We start from the raw sequence: 22,947 nt of genomic DNA, 5'->3' as shown, positions 1-22,947 counted from the left end.
GGATGGATTGAGGGTAGAAGCTCCAACTTGGTAATATGCTGATGCTGGGGGCTGCAACTTGTCTGAAAACTGACTAAACTCCTTTCTGTCTTTCACCCCCCCCCACAAACCCCCTCCAGAGCGGACCTGTTGACCCTATATGAGCGGGTGATCCTAACAGACATAGAGTTCAGTGACAGTCAGAACCTGGACCAGGCTCTATGGAAGAACGTGTTCTACCAGGTTATAGAGCACTTCAGACAGCTCCTCAAAGACCCCAGCGGAGACTCAGCCCTGCGTATCACCCCCATGCTGCTCACTCTGCTGGACGAGGTAGACGCACTGAACATATGCCACGTAGCGTACGCACCAGCTATGGAATTTGGCCTTCAAGATGAGCCCAATCTGCCAGGGCGTCAAGGCCATTAACCAAAATAGACCATTTTAAATTGATTAGAAAAACGAAAAAACACTTGACATTTTTAAATTTAAAAAAAAAGTGGATGTAACTGTCCATAAATAATTAGCCTGCATGTGGACGTTTAGGTGATAGGCTTGGGCCTTAAACCGGGGTATTTGGAAAAAGCCACGTGATGGTTTTTCAATACCGTTGAAACTATTTCTTTGACTTTTTAAAAATAGATGTCTATATTTGAAGCTACTTAAATACCTGCTGTCAACTTGTGCAATACGTTAGGAGATAAGAAGCTGATTTTATTCATGTCACATGTTTCATTATGAAGCTTCCTGGTAGTCCCCAGTCACATGGTGTTTGTTTACACACAACGACCAGAGACCGGAGCCTTGTGAGTCTCTCTCTATTGTCCAGTATGCTCCAGGTGATCTAGTAACAGTAGGGAATTCAAAATGTTTTGATGTTTTGTAAACACTTCCTCATATGCCATTGAAACCAACCTTTATCTCATGTTCTAACAACTTTCTTTCGTTGTCCGTTAGCCAAAAGCACAATAGTCATATTAGCAACCCGTGCTAGTTGTTACATCAGTAGTCATATTAGCAACCCATGCTAGTTGTTGTATCAGTAGTCATATTAGCAACCCGTGCTAGTTGTTGTATCAGTAGTCATATTAGCAACCCGTGCTAGTTGTTACATCAGTAGTCATATTAGCAACCCATGCTAGTTGTTGTATCAGTAGTCATATTAGCAACCCGTGCTAGTTGTTACATCAGTAGTCATATTAGCAACCCATGCTAGTTGTTGTATCAGTAGTCATATTAGCAACCCATGCTAGTTGTTGCATCAGTAGTCATATTAGCAACCCATGCTAGTTGTTGTATCAGTAGTCATATTAGCAACCCGTGCTAGTTGTTACATCAGTAGTCATATTAGCAACCCATGCTAGTTGTTGTATCAGTAGTCATATTAGCAACCCATGCTAGTTGATACATCAGTAGTCATATTAGCAACCCATGCTAGTTGTTGTATCAGTAGTCATATTAGCAACCCGTGCTAGTTGTTACATCAGTAGTCATATTAGCAACCCATGCTAGTTGTTGCATCAGTAGTCATATTAGCAACCCATGCTAGTTGATACATCAGTAGTCATATTAGCAACCCATGCTAGTTGTTGTATCAGTAGTCATATTAGCAACCCGTGCTAGTTGTTACATCAGTAGTCATATTAGCAACCCATGCTAGTTGTTGCATCAGTAGTCATATTAGCAACCCGTGCTAGTTGTTGTATCAGTAGTCATATTAGCAACCCGTGCTAGTTGTTGCATCAGTAGTCATATTAGCAACCCATGCTAGTTGTTGTATCAGTAGTCATATTAGCAACCCATGCTAGTTGTTACATCAGTAGTCATATTAGCAACCCGTGCTAGTTGTTGCATCAGTAGTCATATTAGCAACCCGTGCTAGTTGTTACATCAGTAGTCATATTAGCAACCCGTGCTAGTTGTTACATCAGTAGTCATATTAGCAACCCATGCTAGTTGTTGCATCAGTAGTCATATTAGCAACCCGTGCTAGTTGTTGTATCAGTAGTCATATTAGCAACCCGTGCTAGTTGTTGCATCAGTAGTCATATTAGCAACCCATGCTAGTTGTTGTATCAGTAGTCATATTAGCAACCCATGCTAGTTGATACATCAGTAGTCATATTAGCAACCCGTGCTAGTTGTTACATCAGTAGTCATATTAGCAACCCGTGCTAGTTGTTGTATCAGTAGTCATATTAGCAACCCATGCTAGTTGATACATCAGTAGTCATATTAGCAACCCGTGCTAGTTGTTACATCAGTAGTCATATTAGCAACCCGTGCTAGTTGTTGCATCAGTAGTCATATTAGCAACCCGTGCTAGTTGTTGCATCAGTAGTCATATTAGCAACCCATGCTAGTTGTTGCATCAGTAGTCATATTAGCAACCCGTGCTAGTTGTTGTATCAGTAGTCATATTAGCAACCCGTGCTAGTTGTTACATCAATAGTCATATTAGCAACCCATGCTAGTTGTTGCATCAGTAGTCATATGAGCAACCCATGCTAGTTGTTGTATCAGTAGTCATATTAGCAACCCGTGCTAGTTGTTGCATCAGTAGTCATATTAGCAACCCGTGCTAGTTGTTGCATCAGTAGTCATATTAGCAACCCGTGCTAGTTGTTGCATCAGTAGTCATATTAGCAACCCGTGCTAGTTGTTGCATCAGTAGTCATATTAGCAACCCGTGCTAATTGTTGCATCAGTAGTCATATTAGCAACCCGTGCTAGTTGTTGCATCAGTAGTCATATTAGCAACCCGTGCTAGTTGTTGCATCAGTAGTCATATTAGCAACCCGTGCTAGTTGTTGTATCAGTAGTCATATTAGCAACCCGTGCTAGTTGTTGCATCAATAGTCATATTAGCAACCCGTGCTAGTTGTTGCATCAGTAGTCATATTAGCAACCCGTGCTAGTTGTTGTATCAGTAGTCATATTAGCAACCCGTGCTAGTTGTTGCATCAGTAGTCATATTAGCAACCCGTGCTAGTTGTTGCATCAGTAGTCATATTAGCAACCCGTGCTAGTTGTTGTATCAGTAGTCATATTAGCAACCCGTGCTAGTTGTTGCATCAGTAGTCATATTAGCAACCCGTGCTAGTTGTTGCATCAGTAGTCATATTAGCAACCCGTGCTAGTTGTTGCATCAGTAGTCATATTAGCAACCCGTGCTAGTTGTTGCATCAGTAGTCATATTAGCAACCCGTGCTAGTTGTTGCATCAGTAGTCATATTAGCAACCCGTGCTAGTTGTTGCATCAGTAGTCATATTAGCAACCCGTGCTAGTTGTTGCATCAGTAGTCGTATTAGCAACCCGTGCTAGTTGTTGCATCAGTAGTCATATTAGCAACCCGTGCTAGTTGTTGCATCAGTAGTCATATTAGCAACCCGTGCTAGTTGTTGCATCAGTAGTCATATTAGTAACCCATGCTAGTTGTTGCATCTTTAGATCTCCACTCGTTCAAAACTGATATTTTCATATCTGTCACATGTGAGCTTTTGAGAATGGTGTTTTCCTGCTAATTGCATTTTGTAACATGTGCGCGTGTAGCCTGAGGCCGTGTGTGTGTTTCCTGCTGTTATAATGTGAATAAATAATAGCTGAACAACATTTTAAGCTAAACGTTCTGATCGGTTGCATCAGCCTCATTGCTTTAAAAATGAATGATGTACAATGGTCCTGGTCCCACATCTGTCCAAGAGTCTGTTTAGAATATTTATTTATCGTACAGAACAACAAGTTGACCAATAGACGAGGTCAATGTTTCTACTATGGGGGAGAGTAGATTGACAGAGGCTGGGGATTTATGCTGTTTGTTACTTTTCTCGTTGGCTGAGGACAAGTAAATGTGGACAATTATTCAATCCTCTTCAGAGTGCACCTCGGAATTCAGATTTTTTTTGTGGGTGGGGCTGGCTGGCTGGCTGGCTGACTGGCTGGCTGACTGGCTGACTGGCTGGCTGGCTGGCTGACTGGCTGGCTGACTGGCTGGCTGGCTGGCTGGCTGACTGGCTGGCTGGCTGACTGGCTGGCTGGCTGGCTGGCTGACTGGCTGGCTGGCTGGCTGGCTGACTGGCTGACTGGCTGGCTGGCTGGCTGACTGGCTGACTGGCTGGCTGGCTGGCTGGCTTACTGCCATACAAGGGAGCGTGGCCGTCGATTCCGCTGGGAAATTCATGGCCTGGTACACACACACACACACACACCGCGTACACACACACACGCACGGCGTACACTGAACACGCACCGCGTACACACACACACACACACCGCGTACACTGAACTCGCACCGCGTACACACACACACACCGCGTACACACACACACACCGCGTACACACACACACACACACCGCGTACACTGAACTCGCACCGCGTACACACACACACACCGCGTACACACACACACACCGCGTACACACACACACACCGCGTACACACACACACACACCGCGTACACACACACACACCGCGTACACTGAACTCGCACCGCGTACACACACACACACCGCGTACACACACACACACACCGCGTACACTGAACTCGCACCGCGTACACACACACACACCGCGTACACACACACACACCGCGTACACACACACACACCGCGTACACTGAACTCGCACCGCGTACACTGAACTCGCACCGCGTACACACACACACACCGCGTACACACACACACACCGCGTACACTGAACTCGCACCGCGTACACACACACACCGCGTACACACACACACACCGCGTACACACACACACCATATTCAACTTCATGCAACTGTTTTGAAACAGCCTTAGTGTTTCTTCATGGAACTAATCATTCTGGTGCACTGTGTTTGTTTCCCAGGGGACGGTATTCTTTGATGCACTGCTGCAGAAGCTTCAGACGGTGTTTCAATTTAAACTGGAGGATTACATGGACGGCATGGCCATCCGAGCACGTCCACTACGCAAGACGGTAACAACACCACTACTGTGTGTGTGTGTGTGTGTGTGTGTGTGTGTGTGTGTGTGTGTGTACACGTGATGTGTGTTCAGACTAGAGGTCGACCGAATATGATTTTTCAACGCTGATACCGATTATTGGCGGACAAAAGAAGCCGATACCGAATAATCGGTCGATTAAAAAAAAATAATAATAATATTTTTATTTATTTATATATATATTTATCATACACACACACACACATTTTTGTAATAATAAAATCAATTTAGTCTCAAATAACATGAGAACATATGTTAAAACGAACCACCAGCTTTCATGGGTCTTCAATATTCCCTGTTAAGAAGTTTTAGGTTGTAGTGCAGAAAGCAGAGCTTGTCTGCATGGTCCCCTGTCAGTCTGCTCCTCCGCGAAACACAGACCTTATTTGAAGTAGATCAAGACATTCTCTATGGAAGACACGAACGGTAAAATAACGAAGGAACCCCTTTCAAGTTCAGCCGCTAGTTATTACAGGAATTATAACGCGTCGACTATTTCTCTCTAAACCATATACCTTTGACTAATCCGGAAACTATCACCTCGAAAACAAAACGTTTATTCCGTTCCGTATTTTATCTAACGGGTGGCATCCATGAGTCTAAATATTCCTGTTACATTGCACAAACTTCAATGTTATCTCATAAATACGTAAAATTCTGGCAAATTAGTTCGCAAAGAGCCAGGCGGCCCAAACTGTTGCATATACCCTGACTCTGCATGCAATGAACGCAAGAGAAATGACACAATTTCACCTGGTTAATATTGCCTGCTAACCTGGATTTCTTTTAGCTAAATATGCAGGTTTAAAAAATATATACTTGTGTATTGATTTTAAGAAAGGCATTGATGTTTATGGTTAAGTACACATTGGAGCAATGACAGTCATTGATTGATTGTTTTTTATAAGATAAGTTTAATGCTAGCTAGCAACTTACCTTAGCTTACTGCATTCGCGTAACAGGCAGGCTCCTCGTGGAGTGCAATATAATCAGGTGTTAGAGCATTGGACAAGTTAACTGAAAGATTGCAAGATTGGATCCCCCGAGCTGACAAGGTTCAAAATCTGTCGAGGCAGAACCTTCCTAGGCCGTCATTGAAAATAAGAATGTGTTCTTAACTGACTTGCCTAGTTAAATAAAGGTATAAAAATAATAATAATAATCGGCAAATTGGCACCCCAAAATACTGATTTCCGATTGTTATGAAAACTTGAAATCGACCCTAATTAATCGGCCGACCTCTAGTTCAGACTGTGTGTGTATAGGGCCCTATAAAATCAGTTCAGTATTTTCCCAAATTCCGTTTTCTCAGTTTTGTTTACAATCACCGTTAAAAAAGTAATAATAAATAGAAACAACGGAATGGGATGTTCTAAGTCCACAGCGATGCTTAAACAACATCAGGAGACCACTGAGGTCTGGGAAAAATCTAATACATTTTTATTTTTGAGTGTAGTTACCCTTTAATTTGAGTGTTTAGCAGTGTGTTTTTTGTAGCACACATGTGATGGTAGAGTTTGGATTGATGAAAATCATCACCATATCATTCTGCCAGGTAAACATAAGCTACTTCCTAGTTCACAACGTTTAATTTATGTTTTTGGGAAAAGCCTTTCAGTCTACTTAGCATCATCGCTAACGGCTACAGGAAGTAGTACCGCACCGCACACACAGCAGACAGGGACGTTCTGGTTGTCTCATCAGAGAGTTGCAGGAAAAGTCGAATTACTGATGCATTCTGTTCATTGTTTTATGATAAACTCGGGCAAATTGTATAAATAGTTTTATACATTTTAGTTACATTTATACAGTTTTATACATTTTAGTTACATTTATACATTTTAGTTTTTTCCCTACAGGCTCGACACCACAATATACATTTCTGTTATCCAAATGGACAAGTTAAAAAATAAAAAATAAATCCCTGTCAAACTATCACTGTGATCAGAATTGTATCAGGCAGCACACAGCAGGGCCGTGCATGATTGACATTCTGACTAAATTGCCTATATTCCTATTTGCTATAGCCTATTCCAATAAGTATGTTATATTTACATAAAACGAGAGAACAATGTAGACAGAATTAAGAGTCTCAACAAAGCAGCGCAAAATATCAGGTCATACATTTATTTAAAATTAAAATTAATTCCTCTCTTTCTCTCTTTCTCTCTCTCGTCTGATGATCTGGGTCAATAGCCAAAGTGTATTTTGATAGAGGACCGGTGTGTACGTGTTATAGAAGCCCACATGTTATTTTTCTCTCTTCAGTTGATATGAAAATGACTTGGCGTAATAACACACTGCTACATTTCTCGGGAGCATTCTCAGAAAAGTTTACAGTTGTTTTTGAATAACCAAACCACCCCCAAAACACATGAGGCCTAAGGTAAAAATGAGAGATGTAGAACAAACAGTAGCAAGATATAAAACAAATCGGATAAATTCAAAAACAAACCTTTACAGCATTATAAGATCAGAAATTATGCATGAGAGGTCGGATAAAAAAAGAGTCCCTTTGCTGTTGCGAACCAAATAACCAAAATCCTACTAAAATTACTACAATAAAGTGAATGATGAAAGTCGGAGTCTATGCTATTCTTAATCACAGACTTATTTTGAATGACAAATATTTTAGGCCACAAGAAGTGAAATTGAGAAAACAATACTTATTCTCAACTAGCCTACCTGGTTAAATAAAAAAACACCAAGATGGAACAATCTAATGAGGAGTCACAACAACAACAACAAAAAAACAGGAAAGTTTATGAAGGAAATGATGCGTAGTTGGACTAGATCTATTTCCTGATGAGAGAGGAAGTGGGAGAGGAAGTGGGAGAGGAAAGATCATTCATAGTGATTCCGGGTTTGACCACAGCAGCTCTGAAGCCCATGATGATGTACAACCCATCACGAGAGCAACGCGAGGCTCGTTGTGACACACAGATCGCCAGATAGGCCTCGGCTACTACACGCCACCAGAGTGGAACGGCCTATTTGAAAAGATTTGTCTCCCTAAATATATTTAGTCAATGTCACGATTCCTCTCGTCCCTCCTGTAGCAGATACATTTACTTTGCCCGCGCTACAGACTGCCGTATCATTCCGCCAATACAGGATTAGTAAATGCCTAGTGTCCCAAAACAAGGCCCCAATTTTGTTAACATTTTTCAGAGAGTGCTGCAGCACCCTCATCATCACTACTTCCTGCAGCTATTCCCTTTTGTCCATGGTGTTACAGACCTTTTTTTGTGGGGGGGGACAAGTATCTTCAGCTTTCAGACAAGTAAAAAAAATAAACTGTCCTACTTGTCCAAAGGCCACGTGGTTAAAAAAGTGATTGTCAAGCCCTGCCCTACAATAACTATTTGAATGTTGTTGAATTCCATTATAATGTCTGGATTCCGTCCTCGTTCTCCGCGTTGCGGATTTTCTAGGGGTGTGTTTAACGGTATATAATGTGTGTTGGTCCAGGTGAAGTATGCTCTGATCAGTGCCCAGCGGTGTTTGATCTGTCAGGGGGACATCGCCCGTTACCGAGAGCAAGCCAGCGACTCGGCTAACTACGGCAAGGCCCGCAGGTACTGTACCTTGGCCACCAGGGAAAGCATCTTTTCCGTGTTCCTGTCCGTTGACAAATCGTCATGGGGGAAACTGGTGTTGTAAATATGAAATAAGACTCCTTTAGGTCTCTCTTGCGAAGGAGACTCAGACACAGAGTAAATGTGCTCCTCTTTCTCCTCCCGTCTAGCTGGTACCTAAAGGCCCAGCAGATTGCTCCTAAGAACGGACGACCTTACAACCAGCTGGCCCTGCTGGCTGTTTACACGGTGAGAGTTGGGAGGGAGATATAAAGGGAGAGGGAGGGAACTGTACTTTTTTGTGTGGCCAGTATAGCCAAGATTTTGAGAGAAATATCACATTTTTCTCAATCTCTCTCAACCCCACGCTCTCTTTCTCTCTCCCCCCTTCTATAACCTTCCTCCCCTCTCTCGCTCTCCCTCTCCTTTCCTCCCTCTCCTTTCCCCCTCTCTCCTTCTCTCTCTCTCCCCCCTCTCTCGCTCTAGAAGAGGAAGTTGGATGCGGTGTATTATTACATGCGTAGCCTGGCTGCCTCCAACCCCATCCTCACTGCCAAGGAGAGTCTCATGAGTCTGTTTGAAGAGGCCAAACGCAAGGTCAGACACACACACACACACACACACACACACACACACACACACACACACACACACACACACACACACACACACACACACACACACACACACACACACAAAAGACACAAGCACACACCTCCAGTGATAACCAAGCTAATGTATTCATTGACCAAACACAGCCTAACACCAGGCCTTTATAAGATGACTGTCTTGTGATGTTGTGAAGCAGGGATTCTCACCTGCCCCTTTTATCCCTGACCCCTTGACCTTTCTCACCCCCACCCCCCAGGCGGACCAGATGGAGCGAAGGAGGAAGCAGGAGTTGGAAGGGGGGTCCAGGGGCCCGGGGGTCCGAGGAGGAGGACGGGGGGAGGAGGGGGCTAGGGTGGAGATCTGGGTCGGCCCTATTGGCCAGGCAGGGGTTCCATCATCACACCGTGGGGGCAGCGAGTCCAGCAGAGACTCTGAACAGGAAGGAGAGCTGGGCAACCTCAGCCCTAGTGATGTGAGTAGAACACTTTACACTGACACACACACCATGCACACACACACACCATGCACACACACACGCACGCGCCATGCATATACACACGCGCCATGCATATACACACACACCATGCATGCACACACACACACACCATGCACGCACGCACGCATGCACACACACACACCATGCACACACACACGCACCATGCATACACACACACACACCATGCACACACACACACACCATGCACACACACACGCACCATGCACACACACACACCATGCACACACACACACACACCCCATGCACACACACACACACCATGCACACACACACACACCATGCACACACACACGCACGCGCCATGCATATACACACGCGCCATGCATATACACACACACCATGCATGCACACACACACACACACCATGCACGCACGCACGCATGCACACACACACACACCATGCACACACACACGCACCATGCATACACACACACACACCATGCACACACACACACACCATGCACACACACACACGCACCATGCACACACACACACCATGCACACACACACGCACCATGCACACACACACACACCATGCACACACACACACCATGCACACACACTTATGGATTATCTGCAGCTTCTCTTCCAGTTCTTTTATACTGGATGTTGTCTTTACTCCTCTGTGTCTCTCTCTCTCTGTGTCTCTGTGTGTCTCTGTGTCTCTCTCTCTGTGTGTGTCTGTGTCTCTCTCTCTCTCTGTGTGTCTCTCTCTCTGTGTCTCTCTCTCTCTGTGTCTCTCTCTGTGTGTCTCTGTGTTTCTCTCTGTGTGTCTCTGTGTGTCTCTGTGTCTCTCTCTCTCTCTGTGTGTCTCTCTCTCTGTGTCTCTCTCTCTCTCTGTGTCTCTCTCTCTGTGTCTCTGTGTGTCTCTGTGTCTCTCTCTGTGTGTCTCTCTGTGTCTCTCTCTCTCTGTGTGTGTCTCTGTGTCTCTCTCTGTGTGTCTCTTTGTGTCTCTCTCTCTGTGTGTCTCTTTGTGTCTCTCTCTCTGTGTGTCTCTTTGTGTCTCTCTCTCTGTGTGTGTCTCTGTGTGTCTCTCTCTCTGTGTGTCTCTTTGTGTCTCTCTCTCTCTGTGTGTGTCTCTCTCCCTCTGTGTGTCTCTCTCCCTCTGTGTGTCTCTCTCCCTCTGTGTGTCTCTCTCCCTCTGTGTGTCTCTCTCCCTCTGTGTGTCTCTCCCTCTGTGTGTCTCTGTCTCTCTGTGTCTTTTTCTCTGTGTCTCTCTCTATTTAGACTTAGGGATGCCACCCGTTTGATAAAATACGGAGCGGTTTCGTATTTCACTGAAAGAATAAACGTTTTGTTTTCGAAATTATAGTTTCCGGATTTGACCATATTAATGACCAAAGGTTCGTATTTCTGTGTGTTATTATATTATAATTAAGTCTATGATTTGATGTTTGAAAGAGCAGTCTGTCTGAGCGGTGGTAGGTAGCAGCAGGCTCGTAAGCATTCAATCAAACAGCACTTTACTGTGTTTGCCAGCAGCTCTTTGCAATGCTTGAAGCACAGCTCTGTTTATGACTTCAAGCCTGTCAACTCCTGAGATTAGGCTGGCAATACTAAAGTACCTATAAGAACATCCAATAGTCAAAGGTATATGAAATACAAATGGTAGAGAGAGAAATAGTCCTATAATTCCTATAATAACTACAACCTAAAACTTCTTACCTGGGAATATTGAAGACTCATGTTAAAAGGAACCACCAGCTTTCATATGTTCTCATGTTCTGAGCAAGGAACTTAAACGTTAGCTTTCTTACATGGCACATATCGCACTTTTACTTTCTTATCCAACAATGTTTTTGCATTATTTAAACCAAATTGAACATGTTTCATTATTTATTTGAGACTAAATAGATTTTATTTATGTATTATATTAAGTTAAAATAAGTGTTCATTGTTCATTCAGTTTTGTTGTAATTGTCATTATTACAAATATATATATATATAAATCGTCAGATTAATTGGTATCGGCTTTTTTCGGTCCTCCAATAATCGGTATCGGCATTGAAAAATCATAATCGGTCGACCTCTAGTGTGGATGTGGCTTGTGTCTGCCTCTCTCTCTGTCTGCCTCTCTCTCTCTCTTTCTCTGTCCTCTCTGACTCTCTCACTCTGTCTCTGTCTACCTCTCTCTCTCTTTCTCTCTCTGTCTCTCTGTTTGTTGATTATACCAGATTCTGTATCATATTTCTCTCTTTCCACAAACATACTAGATGTTTTCTCTCCCAGGAAGTGGTGGCTCTGACACACCCTCTGTAGCAGACAGATGGTGCATCATGGGCCACGGCGCTCTTGTTATTGCCATCTCCACGGCGATACTACCTCGTAAACACACGCACGTGCACACACACACACACACACACACACACACACACATGCAGTCACACACTCACATCCTCTCTCACCATGCAGACACACACAGGGTGTTTCTTAAGACGTCTCCATTGATAAATCAATAGCTACTGAGAAATATCTCTCTTTGTTTCCAAGACTCATTAACTCTTCCTCTGTTTCTCTCCTTTCTTTCTTTTTTTCCTGATGTAAGTTGGCCTGTTGTCATAGTCTCTCATTCCCTCTCCTTTCTGCTCAGTCCCCTTCACCTAGCTGTTGTAACCTGTTATAACCGGTCCCCTTCACCTAGCTGTTGTAACCCGTGTATTAGCCGGTCCCCTTCACCTAGCTGTTATAACCTGTCCCCTTCACCTAGCTGTTATAACCAGTCCCCTTCACCTAGCTGTTATAACCAGTGTATTAACCAGTCCCCTTCACCTAGCTGTTATAACCAGTGTATTAACCTGTCCCCTTCACCTAGCTGTTATAACCAGTCCCCTTCACCTAGCTGTTATAACCAGTGTATTAACCTGTCCCCTTCACCTAGCTGTTATAACCAGTCCCCTTCACCTAGCTGTTATAACCAGTGTATTAACCTGTCCCCTTCACCTAGCTGTTATAACGAGTCCCCTTCACCTAGCTGTTATAACCAGTGTATTAACCTGTTCCCTTCACCTAGCTGTTATAACCTGTCCCCTTCACCTAGCTGTTATAACCAGTCCCATTCACCTAGCTGTTATAACCAGTTTTATAACCAGTCCCCTTCACCTAACTGTTATAACCAGTCCCCTTCACCTAGCTGTTATAGCCTGTCCCCTTCACCTAGCTGTTATAACCTGTCCCCTTCACCTAGCTGTTATAACCTGTCCCCTTCACCTAGCTGTTATAACCTGTCCCCTTCACCTAGCTGTTATAACCTGTCCCCTTCACCTAGCTGTTATAACCTGTCCCCTTCACCTAGCTGTTATAACCAGTCCCCTTCACGTAGCTGTTATAACCTGTCCCCTTCACCTAGCTGTTATAACCTGTCCCCTTCACCTAGCTGTTATAACCTGTCCCCTTCACCTAGCTGTTATAACCTGTCCCCTTCACCTAGCTGTTATAACCTGTCCCCTTCACCTAGCTGTTATAACCAGTCCCATTCACCTAGCTGTTATAACCAGTTTTATAACCAGTCCCCTTCACCCAGCTGTTATAACCAGTCCCCTTCACCTAGCTGTTATAACCAGTCCCATTCACCTAGCTGTTATAACCAGTTTTATAACCAGTCCCCTTCACCTAACTGTTATAACCAGTCCCCTTCACCTAGCTGTTATAGCCTGTCCCCTTCACCTAGCTGTTATAACCTGTCCCCTTCACCTAGCTGTTATAACCTGTCCCCTTCACCCAGCTGTTATAACCAGTCCCCTTCACCTAGCTGTTATAACCTGTCCCCTTCACCTAGCTGTTATAACCTGTCCCTTTCACCTAGCTGTTATAACCTGTCCCCTTCACCTAGCTGTTATAACCTGTCCCCTTCACCCAGCTGTTATAACCAGTTTTATAACCTGTCCCCTTCACCTAGCTGTTATAACCTGTCCCATTCACCTAGCTGTTATAACCTGTCCCCTTCACCTAGCTGTTATAACCTGTCCCCTTCACCTAGCTGTTATAACCTGTCCCCTTCACCCAGCTGTTATAACCAGTTTTATAACCTGTCCCTTTCACCTAGCTGTTATAGCCTGTCCCTTTCACCTAGCTGTTATAACCTGTCCCCTTCACCTAGCTGTTATAACCTGTCCCCTTCACCTAGCTGTTATAACCAGTCCCCTTCACCCAGCTGTTATAACCAGTTTTATAACCAGTCCCCTTCACCTAACTGTTATAACCTGTCCCTTTCACCTAGCTGTTATAACCTGTCCCTTTCACCTAGCTGTTATAACCAGTCCCCTTCACCTAGCTGTTATAGCCTGTCCCCTTCACCTAGCTGTTATAACCTGTCCCCTTCACCTAACTTATAACCTATCCCCTTCACCTAGCTGTTATAACCTGTCCCCTTCACCTAGCTGTTATAACCTGTCCCCTTCACCTAGCTGTTATAACCTGTCCCCTTCACCCAGCTGTTATAACCTGTCCCCTTCACCCAGCTGTTATAACCTGTCCCCTTCACCCAGCTGTTATAACCTGTCCCCTTCACCCAGCTGTTATAACCAGTTTTATAACCAGTCCCCTTCACCTAGCTGTTATTACCAGCCCCCTTCACCTAGCTGTTATTGCCTGTCCCCTTCACCTAGCTGTTATAACCTGTCCCCTTCAACTAGCTGTTATAACCTGTCCCCTTCACCTAGCTGTTATAACCTGTCCCCTTCACCCAGCTGTTATAACCTGTCCCCTTCACCCAACTGTTATAACCAGTTTTATAACCAGTCCCCTTCACCTAGCTGTTATAACCAGTCCCCTTCACCTAGCTGTTATTACCAGCCCCCTTCACCTAGCTGTTATTGCCTGTCCCCTTCACCTAGCTGTTATAACCTGTCCCCTTCAACTAGCTGTTATAACCAGTCCCCTTCACCTAGCTGTTATAACCTGTCCCCTTCACCTAGCTGTTATAACCAGTGTTGTACTTCTGTTGTTTATGTCAACCGTAGCACTCATACCAAGGCCGATGATGTCACAGAGAAATAGCATTTAACAATGAAAGATGACAGGATAGACATGTCTAATCAACGACGGACTGTGTGACTCATCAGGGCTCTGTTGCTCCTGTCTCTCTGCTTCTGTCTGCAGCTCAATAAGAGGTTTATACTCAGCTTCCTCCACTCTCACGGAAAACTCTTCACTAAAGTGGGGTGAGTACTCTGCCCTGTGTGTGTGTGTGTGTGTGTGTGTGTGTGTGTGTGTGTGTGTGTGTGTGTGTGTGTGTGTGTGTGTGTGTGTGTGTGTGTGTGTGTGTGTGTGCAAGCTTGTTTTTTTATGTCGTGAATAAACTATGTAGACTTCATTTTCCGTAGTCTTGTCGCAGACAGCTTTTCCTAACTCGCACTGATTAGGAGAGTAGCTGCCGTTTCATAAGAAAGATTTATCTTCCGATCACTGTGATGTGTGGGTTGTCTTTCTGTGACGTCTTTGAATTTCTCTGGCTAAGGAGTGTCTGCTGCTAAATGAGCAACGTTACATTGTGTTGCAGCATGGAGTCTTTCCCTGCGGTGGCCAGTCATGTTCTCCAGGAGTTCAGGGCTCTGCTCCAACACAGCCCCTCCCCTCTGGGAAGCACACGCATCTTACAGATCATCACCATTAACATGTTCACCATACACAACGCTCAGAGCAGAGGTAACATACACACAGAGGTGTGACCGTGTGCGCCAAACACTCACGCCTGTGACTAAATGTTTCTCTCTCTCTCCTCTCTTCTCTCCCTCTCTTCTCTCCCTCTCTTCCTCGCTCTCCCTCTCTCCTCTCTCTCCCTTTCTTCCTCTCTCCCTCTCTTCCTTTCTTCTCTCCCTCTCTCCCTCTCTCTCCTCTCTCCCTCTCTTCCTTTCTTCTCTCCCTCTCTTCCTCTCTTCTCTCCTCTCTCTCTCTCCTCTCCCTCTCTCTTCCTCTCTTCCTTTCTTCTCTCCCTCTCTTCCTCTCTCCCTCTCTCCCTCTCTTCCTTTCTTCTCTCCCTCTCTCCCTCTCTCTCCTCTCTCCCTCTCTCTCCCTCTCTTCCTTTCTTCTCTCCCTCTCTTCCTCTCTCCTCTCTCTCCTCTCTCTCCTATCCCTCTCTCTTCTCTCTCTTCCTCTCTCCCTCTCTTCCTTTCTTCTCTCCCTCTCTTCCTTTCTTCTCTCCCTCTCTTCCTCTCTTCTCTCCTCTCTCTCTCTCCCTCTCTTCTCTCCTCTCTTCTCTCTAGGAGGAGATGGTGAGGTGAGATCTGTGTTACAGGAACAGACTACAGCTCTGGGTCTGGCCATGTTCTCTCTGCTGGTCCAACGCTGCACAGAGCTGCTGAGAGACACACCCGCAGGTACACACACACACACTGAGAGAAGTACGCCTAATACGCCTAATATGTAAGGGCATACGATAACGTACAGTTATGACAATAACTACTGTTCTCTGAAGGAGGGAACAAGGTATAACATACTACGGAGAGTCAACAACAAATCACATTCACCTGAAGAAATCTTAAATCACGCCCCCCCCCCCCCCCAAACGGACCAATGGATATCGAGCTCGCCCTCGGCAGACCCGTCTTCCTGGCTATAATACCTGGGCTCGCATCCATTTCCTGAATTCAGTACCCGCTCTTCAGCGAGTCCAAACCCACTGACGGCGCAGGTGCTAAAATATTTTCTACTTTTACAGGAGTTATATTCAGAACTGTACATTCCCTTTTCAGTAGGTCACTCTATATAACATACCATGGAGACACGCCCCCAAGCCGGATCAGAACCGAACTAGGATGCCCACGGCTCCCCGAGCCCACACAGGTTCCACCGCTTCCTAAAAGGGGCTTACAGAAGCCCCCTTTTTCCCCTAAGACTTACCTGAGAAGCCTTAACTGTCCCATATAGGGAACCAGAACCTGCTGCAACTTGGCTGTGCGCACTGACACGCTGCCACTGCAGCCCAAGTCCCTAGACCCCGACGGTTCCAAGTCCAGAACAACAGAACACCTGTCGTGACTTGGTAAAGCCACACGCGTGCTGCATAGCATCAACCAGAGTTGATGAACCCACGGCATCCCACGGCTAGGAAACCTGCAGTAACCTGGAAACTGTAAACTCGCGCGCTGCCACGGCAACCCAAGGCTTAAACCCACAGGAAACCTGCAGTAACCTGGAAACTGTGAACTCGCGCGCTGCCACGGCAACCCAAGGCTTAAACCCACAGGAAACCTGCAGTAACCTGGAAACTGTGGACTCGCGCGCTGCCACGGCAACCCAAGGCTTAAACCCACAGGAAACCTGCAGTAACCTGGAAACTGTGAACTCGCGCGCTGCCACGGCAACCCAAGGCTTAAACCCACAGGAAACCTGCAGTAACCTGGAAACTGTGGACTCGCGAGCTGCCACGGCAACCCAAGGCTTAAACCCACAGGAAACCTGCAGTAACCTGGAAACTGTGGACTCGCGCGCTGCCACGGCAACCCAAGGCACACGGAAACAATTTGTCACCCACGACACCAGATATGGGATCTGTGGGTTTTAGCCCCATAAAGTTTGAGTTTAACGGCTATGGGTTTCCAGTCGACGAGTGCACCCCTCTACGAGAGGGCTGTGTAAGTAAGTGGCGTGTGTTTTTTAGGGTTAAAGGAGTTTCTCATTTTTCAGAGCTCTTTGGTGGACGTTTGGATATGATTTCCATAGCTTTTTGAGAAGGGCCTTTTTCCACATTGAAGGTTTATATGGCAACCATCCCGACAACATGGGACTGTTTATTATCTCTGCATAGTCACTTCACCTACATGTACAAATTACTTTGACTAACGTGTACCCCCTGTTTACACCCCGCACACTGACTTGGTACCGGTTCCCCCTGTTTACACCCCGCACACTGACTTGGTACCGGTATCCCCTGTTTACACCCCGCACACTGACTTGGTACCGGTATCCCCTGTTTACACCCCGCACACTGACTTGGTACCGGTACCCCCTGTTTACACCCCGCACACTGACTTGGTACCGGTACCCCCTGTTTACACCCCGCACACTGACTTGGTACCGGTACCCCCTGTTTACACCCCGCACACTGACTTGGTACCGGTATCCCCTGTTTACACCCCGCACACTGACTTGGTACCGGTACCCCCTGTTTACACCCCGCACACTGACTTGGTACCGGTACCCCCTGTTTACACCCCGCACACTGACTTGGTACCGGTACCCCCTGTTTACACCCCGCACACTGACTTGGTACCGGTACCCCCTGTTTACACCCCGCACACTGACTTGGTACCGGTACCCCCTGTTTACACCCCGCACACTGACTTGGTACCGGTACCCCCTGTTTACACCCCGCACACTGACTTGGTACCGGTTCCCCCTGTTTACACCCCGCACACTGACTTGGTACCGGTACCCCCTGTTTACACCCCGCACACTGACTTGGTACCGGTACCCCCTGTTTACACCCCGCACACTGACTTGGTACCGGTACCCCCTGTTTACACCCCGCACACTGACTTGGTACCGGTACCCCCTGTTTACACCCCGCACACTGACTTGGTACCGGTACCCCCTGTTTACACCCCGCACACTGACTTGGTACCGGTTCCCCCTGTTTACACCCCGCACACTGACTTGGTACCGGTACTCCCTGTTTACACCCCGCACACTGACTTGGTACCGGTATCCCCTGTTTACACCCCGCACACTGACTTGGTACCGGTACCCCCTGTTTACACCCCGCACACTGACTTGGTACCGGTTCCCCCTGTTTACACCCCGCACACTGACTTGGTACCGGTACCCCCTGTTTACACCCCGCACACTGACTTGGTACCGGTACCCCCTGTTTACACCCCGCACACTGACTTGGTACCGGTACCCCCTGTTTACACCCCGCACACTGACTTGGTACCGGTACCCCCTGTTTACACCCCGCACACTGACTTGGTACCGGTACCCCCTGTTTACACCCCGCACACTGACTTGGTACCGGTACCCCCTGTTTACACCCCGCACACTGACTTGGTACCGGTTCCCCCTGTTTACACCCCGCACACTGACTTGGTACCGGTACTCCCTGTTTACACCCCGCACACTGACTTGGTACCGGTATCCCCTGTTTACACCCCGCACACTGACTTGGTACCGGTACCCCCTGTTTACACCCCGCACACTGACTTGGTACCGGTTCCCCCTGTTTACACCCCGCACACTGACTTGGTACCGGTACCCCCTGTTTACACCCCGCACACTGACTTGGTACCGGTACCCCCTGTTTACACCCCGCACACTGACTTGGTACCGGTACCCCCTGTTTACACCCCGCACACTGACTTGGTACCGGTACCCCCTGTTTACACCCCGCACACTGACTTGGTACCGGTACCCCCTGTTTACACCCCGCACACTGACTTGGTACCGGTACCCCCTGTTTACACCCCGCACACTGACTTGGTACCGGTACCCCCTGTTTACACCCCGCACACTGACTTGGTACCGGTACCCCCTGTTTACACCCCGCACACTGACTTGGTACCGGTACCCCCTGTTTACACCCCGCACACTGACTTGGTACCGGTTCCCCCTGTTTACACCCCGCACACTGACTTGGTACCGGTACTCCCTGTTTACACCCCGCACACTGACTTGGTACCGGTACCCCCTGTTTACACCCCGCACACTGACTTGGTACCGGTATCCCCTGTTTACACCCCGCACACTGACTTGGTACCGGTTCCCCCTGTTTACACCCCGCACACTGACTTGGTACCGGTACCCCCTGTTTACACCCCGCACACTGACTTGGTACCGGTACCCCCTGTTTACACCCCGCACACTGACTTGGTACCGGTACCCCCTGTTTACACCCCGCACACTGACTTGGTACCGGTACCCCCTGTTTACACCCCGCACACTGACTTGGTACCGGTACCCCCTGTTTACACCCCGCACACTGACTTGGTACCGGTTCCCCCTGTTTACACCCTCATTATTGTTATTTTATTGTTACTTATTTATTTTATTTTTTTACTTTAGTTTATTCAGGAATTTTGTTAACTCTATTTTCTTAACTGCGTTGTCGGTTAGTGGCTTGTAAGTAAGCATTTCACGGTAAGGTCTACACGGTTGTGTTGGGCGAGTCTTAACAAATAATACAATTTGATTTGATTATGGGGTCCACGCCCCAAAAGGCGGATAATCTCTAGGAACCAGAGTTGTCTGGCCCAACGGGGACTAAAATCGACAACGAACCCTCTCCACGGTGGCGTGAATCAGGTCCATCGGTGGAACGTGTAGAGCAGGGTCCGAGGACACCGATATGCCAAAGCATCCGTTCCCAACCGGAGCGCTCGGGTCCCGTTGTCTTGAGAAGGGCAGACTGCAATGCAGGTCTTTCTTGCGATGCGTTAAATGTACAGTACCAGTCAAACGTTTGGACACCCAACTCATTACAGAGTGTTTCTTTATTAGGAACAATTTTCTACATTGTAGAATAATAGTGAAGACATCAACACTATGAAATAACACATATGGAATCATGTAGTAAACCCAAAATGTTTTAACCAAATCAAAATATATTTGAGATTCTTCAATGTAGCCACCCTTTGCCTTGATGACAGCTTTTCACACTCGTGGCATTCTCTCAACCAGCTTCAAGAGGTAGTCACCTGGAATGCATTTCAATTAACAGGTGTGCCTTGTTAAAAGTTAATTTGTGGAATTTCTTTCCATCTTAATGCGTTTGAGACAATCAGTTGTGTTGTGACAAGGTAGGGTTGGTATACAGAAGATAGCCCTATTTGGTAAAAGACCAAGTCCATATTATGGCAAGAACAGCTCAAATAAGCAAAGAGAAATGACAGTCCATCATTACTTTAAGACATGAAGGCCAGTCAATCAGGAACATTTCAAGAACTTTGAAAGTTTCTTCAAATGCAGTCGCAAAAACCATCAAGCGCTATGATGAAACTGGTTCTCATGAGGACTGCCACAGGAAAGGAAGACCCAGAGTTACCTCTGCTGCAGAGGATAAGTTCATTAGAGCTACCAGCCTCAGAAATTGCAGCCCAAATAAATGCTTCACAGAGGTCAAGTAACAGACACACCTCAACATCAACTGTTCAGAGGCGACTGCGTGAATCAGGCCTTCATGGTCAAATCGCTGCAAAGAAACCACTACTAAAGGACACCAATAAGAAGAAGAGACTTGCTTGGGCCAAGAAACACGAGCAATGGACATTAGCCCGGTGGAAGTCTGTTCTTTGGTCGAATGAGTCCAAATGTGAGGTTTTGGTTCCAACCGCCGTGTCTTTGTGAGACGCAGAGTAGGTGAACGGATGATCTCTGCATGTGTGGTTCCCATCGTGAAGCATGGAGGAGGAGATGTGATGGTGTGGGGGTGCTTTGCTGGTGAAACTGTCTGTGATTTATTTAGAATTCAAGGCACACTTAACCAGCATGGCTACCACAGCATTCTGCAGCGATACGCCATCCCATCTGGTTTGGGCTTAGTGAGACAATCATTTGTTTTTCAACAGGACAATGACCCAACACACCTCCGGGCTGTGTAAGGGCTATTTGACCAAGAAGGAGAGTGATGGAGTGCTGCATCAGATGACCTGGCCTCCACAATCACCTGACCTCAACCCAATTGAGATGGTTTGGGATGAGTTGGACAGCAGAGTGAAGGAAAAGCAGCCCAAAAGTGCTCAGCATATGTGGGAACTCCTTCAAGACTGTTGGAAAAGCATTCCAGGTGAAGCTGGCTGAGAGAATGCCAAGAGTGTGCAAAGCTGTCATCAAGGCGGTGGCTACTTTGAAGAATCTCAAATACAAAATATATTTTGATTTGTTCAACCTCTTTTTTGGGGTTACTACATGATTCCATATGTGTGTTTTAATAGTTTTGATGTCTTCACTATTGTTGTACTATTATTGTACTATCTTTTGACTGTTAGTGTACATTGGCCACAACCGAGGGGTGCAGTCTCCACTCCGTAGAGATAGGACCGCCCCCCCCCCCCCACGGAAAGTAGATCCGCACCCACGTTGTGAGATCTGGGAAGATGCGTCACCGTCCTCATCACCCATGGTGAAACTCTGCAATGTCCTCATCACCCATGGTGAAACTCTGCAATGTCCTCATCACCCATGGTGAAACTCTGCAATGTCCTCATCACCCATGGTGAAACTCTGCATGTCCTCATCACCCATGGTGAAACTCTGCAATGTCCTCATCACCCATGGTGAAACTCTGCAATGTCCTCATCACCCATGGTGAAACTCTACAATGTCCTCATCACCCATGGTGAAACTCTGCATGTCCTCATCACCCATGGTGAACATGTCCTCATCACCCATGGTGAAACGCTGCATGTCCTCATCGCCCATAGTGAAACGCTGCATGTCCTCATCACCCATGGTGAAACTCTGCAATGTCCTCATCACCCATGGTGAAACTGCAATGTCCTCATCACCCATGGTGAAACTCTGCAATGTCCTCATCACCCATGGTGAAACTCTGCAATGTCCTCATCACCCATGGTGAAACTCTGCAATGTCCTCATCACCCATGGTGAAACTCTGCTTGTCCTCATCGCCCATAGTGAAACGCTGCATGTCTGCCACTGGACGAAACATGCTGCCAGTCTCTCATATATTATCTCATGAGGTGCCCAGTGCCACCCTGAGGCCTGGGATGTTTTCATATTCAACACTCTTGACAACCGTGTGTCTGAACGTGGTGAAGGAAAGGGTGTGGCCCACACCAGGTTCGGGGACCTTGACAACCGTTAACTTGCCCCCACCATTGACCGAGCCACTTGAGAGCACTGTTGCCACAGTAAATATTTGGGGATGGAGAGCCCTGAGCCAAACAACCAAGTTGGCGAAACTGGCTCATCCAAACGTATCCGCCTGTCCCTCTCAGGAATCCTGAGAAGAGGCACTGTTTATTCGGATGCACCGTGCTAGGAGTAGCCTCCTTGTTAGCCTCTGGATCGAAGTAGATCGCCACTCACTTGCTAATTCTTTAAACAGTCACTCATTCGCTAAATCTCACTCACTCAGAGCCCATCCCGGAGGAGGAGAGAGAAGAGGGGGAGGAAGGGATGGTGAGAGTTTCTGCCTTCCCATTGGACCTGAGGGAGCTGCTGCCCAGCATCAAGGTCTGGTCTGATTGGATGCTTGGACACCCCAACCAATGGAATCCTCCACCTTGCCGTATAGAGTAAGTACACACACACACACACACACACACACACACAATGAGCTCTTTTTTTCCCTGTTTGTTGCCTGGGTGGGTGGAATTGGCACTC

At 46.6% G+C, this 22,947-nt stretch overlaps 1 protein-coding gene across 2 annotated transcripts in view; it reads left to right on the top strand.

The window, feature by feature from the left end:
* Nucleotides 1-22,947, top strand: part of smg6 (SMG6 nonsense mediated mRNA decay factor) — a 58,174-nt gene that overhangs the window by 8,302 nt on the left and 26,925 nt on the right. The window contains exons 4-13 of one of the 2 annotated variants that reach the window (XM_071339792.1): nt 120-312; nt 4,827-4,937; nt 8,435-8,541; nt 8,712-8,790; nt 9,028-9,138; nt 9,410-9,625; nt 14,768-14,829; nt 15,168-15,313; nt 15,871-15,984; nt 22,700-22,859. In XM_071339792.1, the coding sequence (XP_071195893.1) occupies nt 120-312; nt 4,827-4,937; nt 8,435-8,541; nt 8,712-8,790; nt 9,028-9,138; nt 9,410-9,625; nt 14,768-14,829; nt 15,168-15,313; nt 15,871-15,984; nt 22,700-22,859 (1,299 nt within the window). The remainder of the gene's footprint in view (nt 1-119; nt 313-4,826; nt 4,938-8,434; nt 8,542-8,711; nt 8,791-9,027; nt 9,139-9,409; nt 9,626-14,767; nt 14,830-15,167; nt 15,314-15,870; nt 15,985-22,699; nt 22,860-22,947) is intronic. The other variant, XM_071339793.1, reaches the window with a different exon arrangement.

This window comes from Salvelinus alpinus, chromosome 13, assembly GCF_045679555.1.
Source record: "Salvelinus alpinus chromosome 13, SLU_Salpinus.1, whole genome shotgun sequence".
Taxonomy (NCBI): domain Eukaryota; kingdom Metazoa; phylum Chordata; class Actinopteri; order Salmoniformes; family Salmonidae; genus Salvelinus; species Salvelinus alpinus.
Note: the sequence above shows the minus strand (reverse complement) of the source record. Positions and strands in the feature narration are given on the sequence as shown.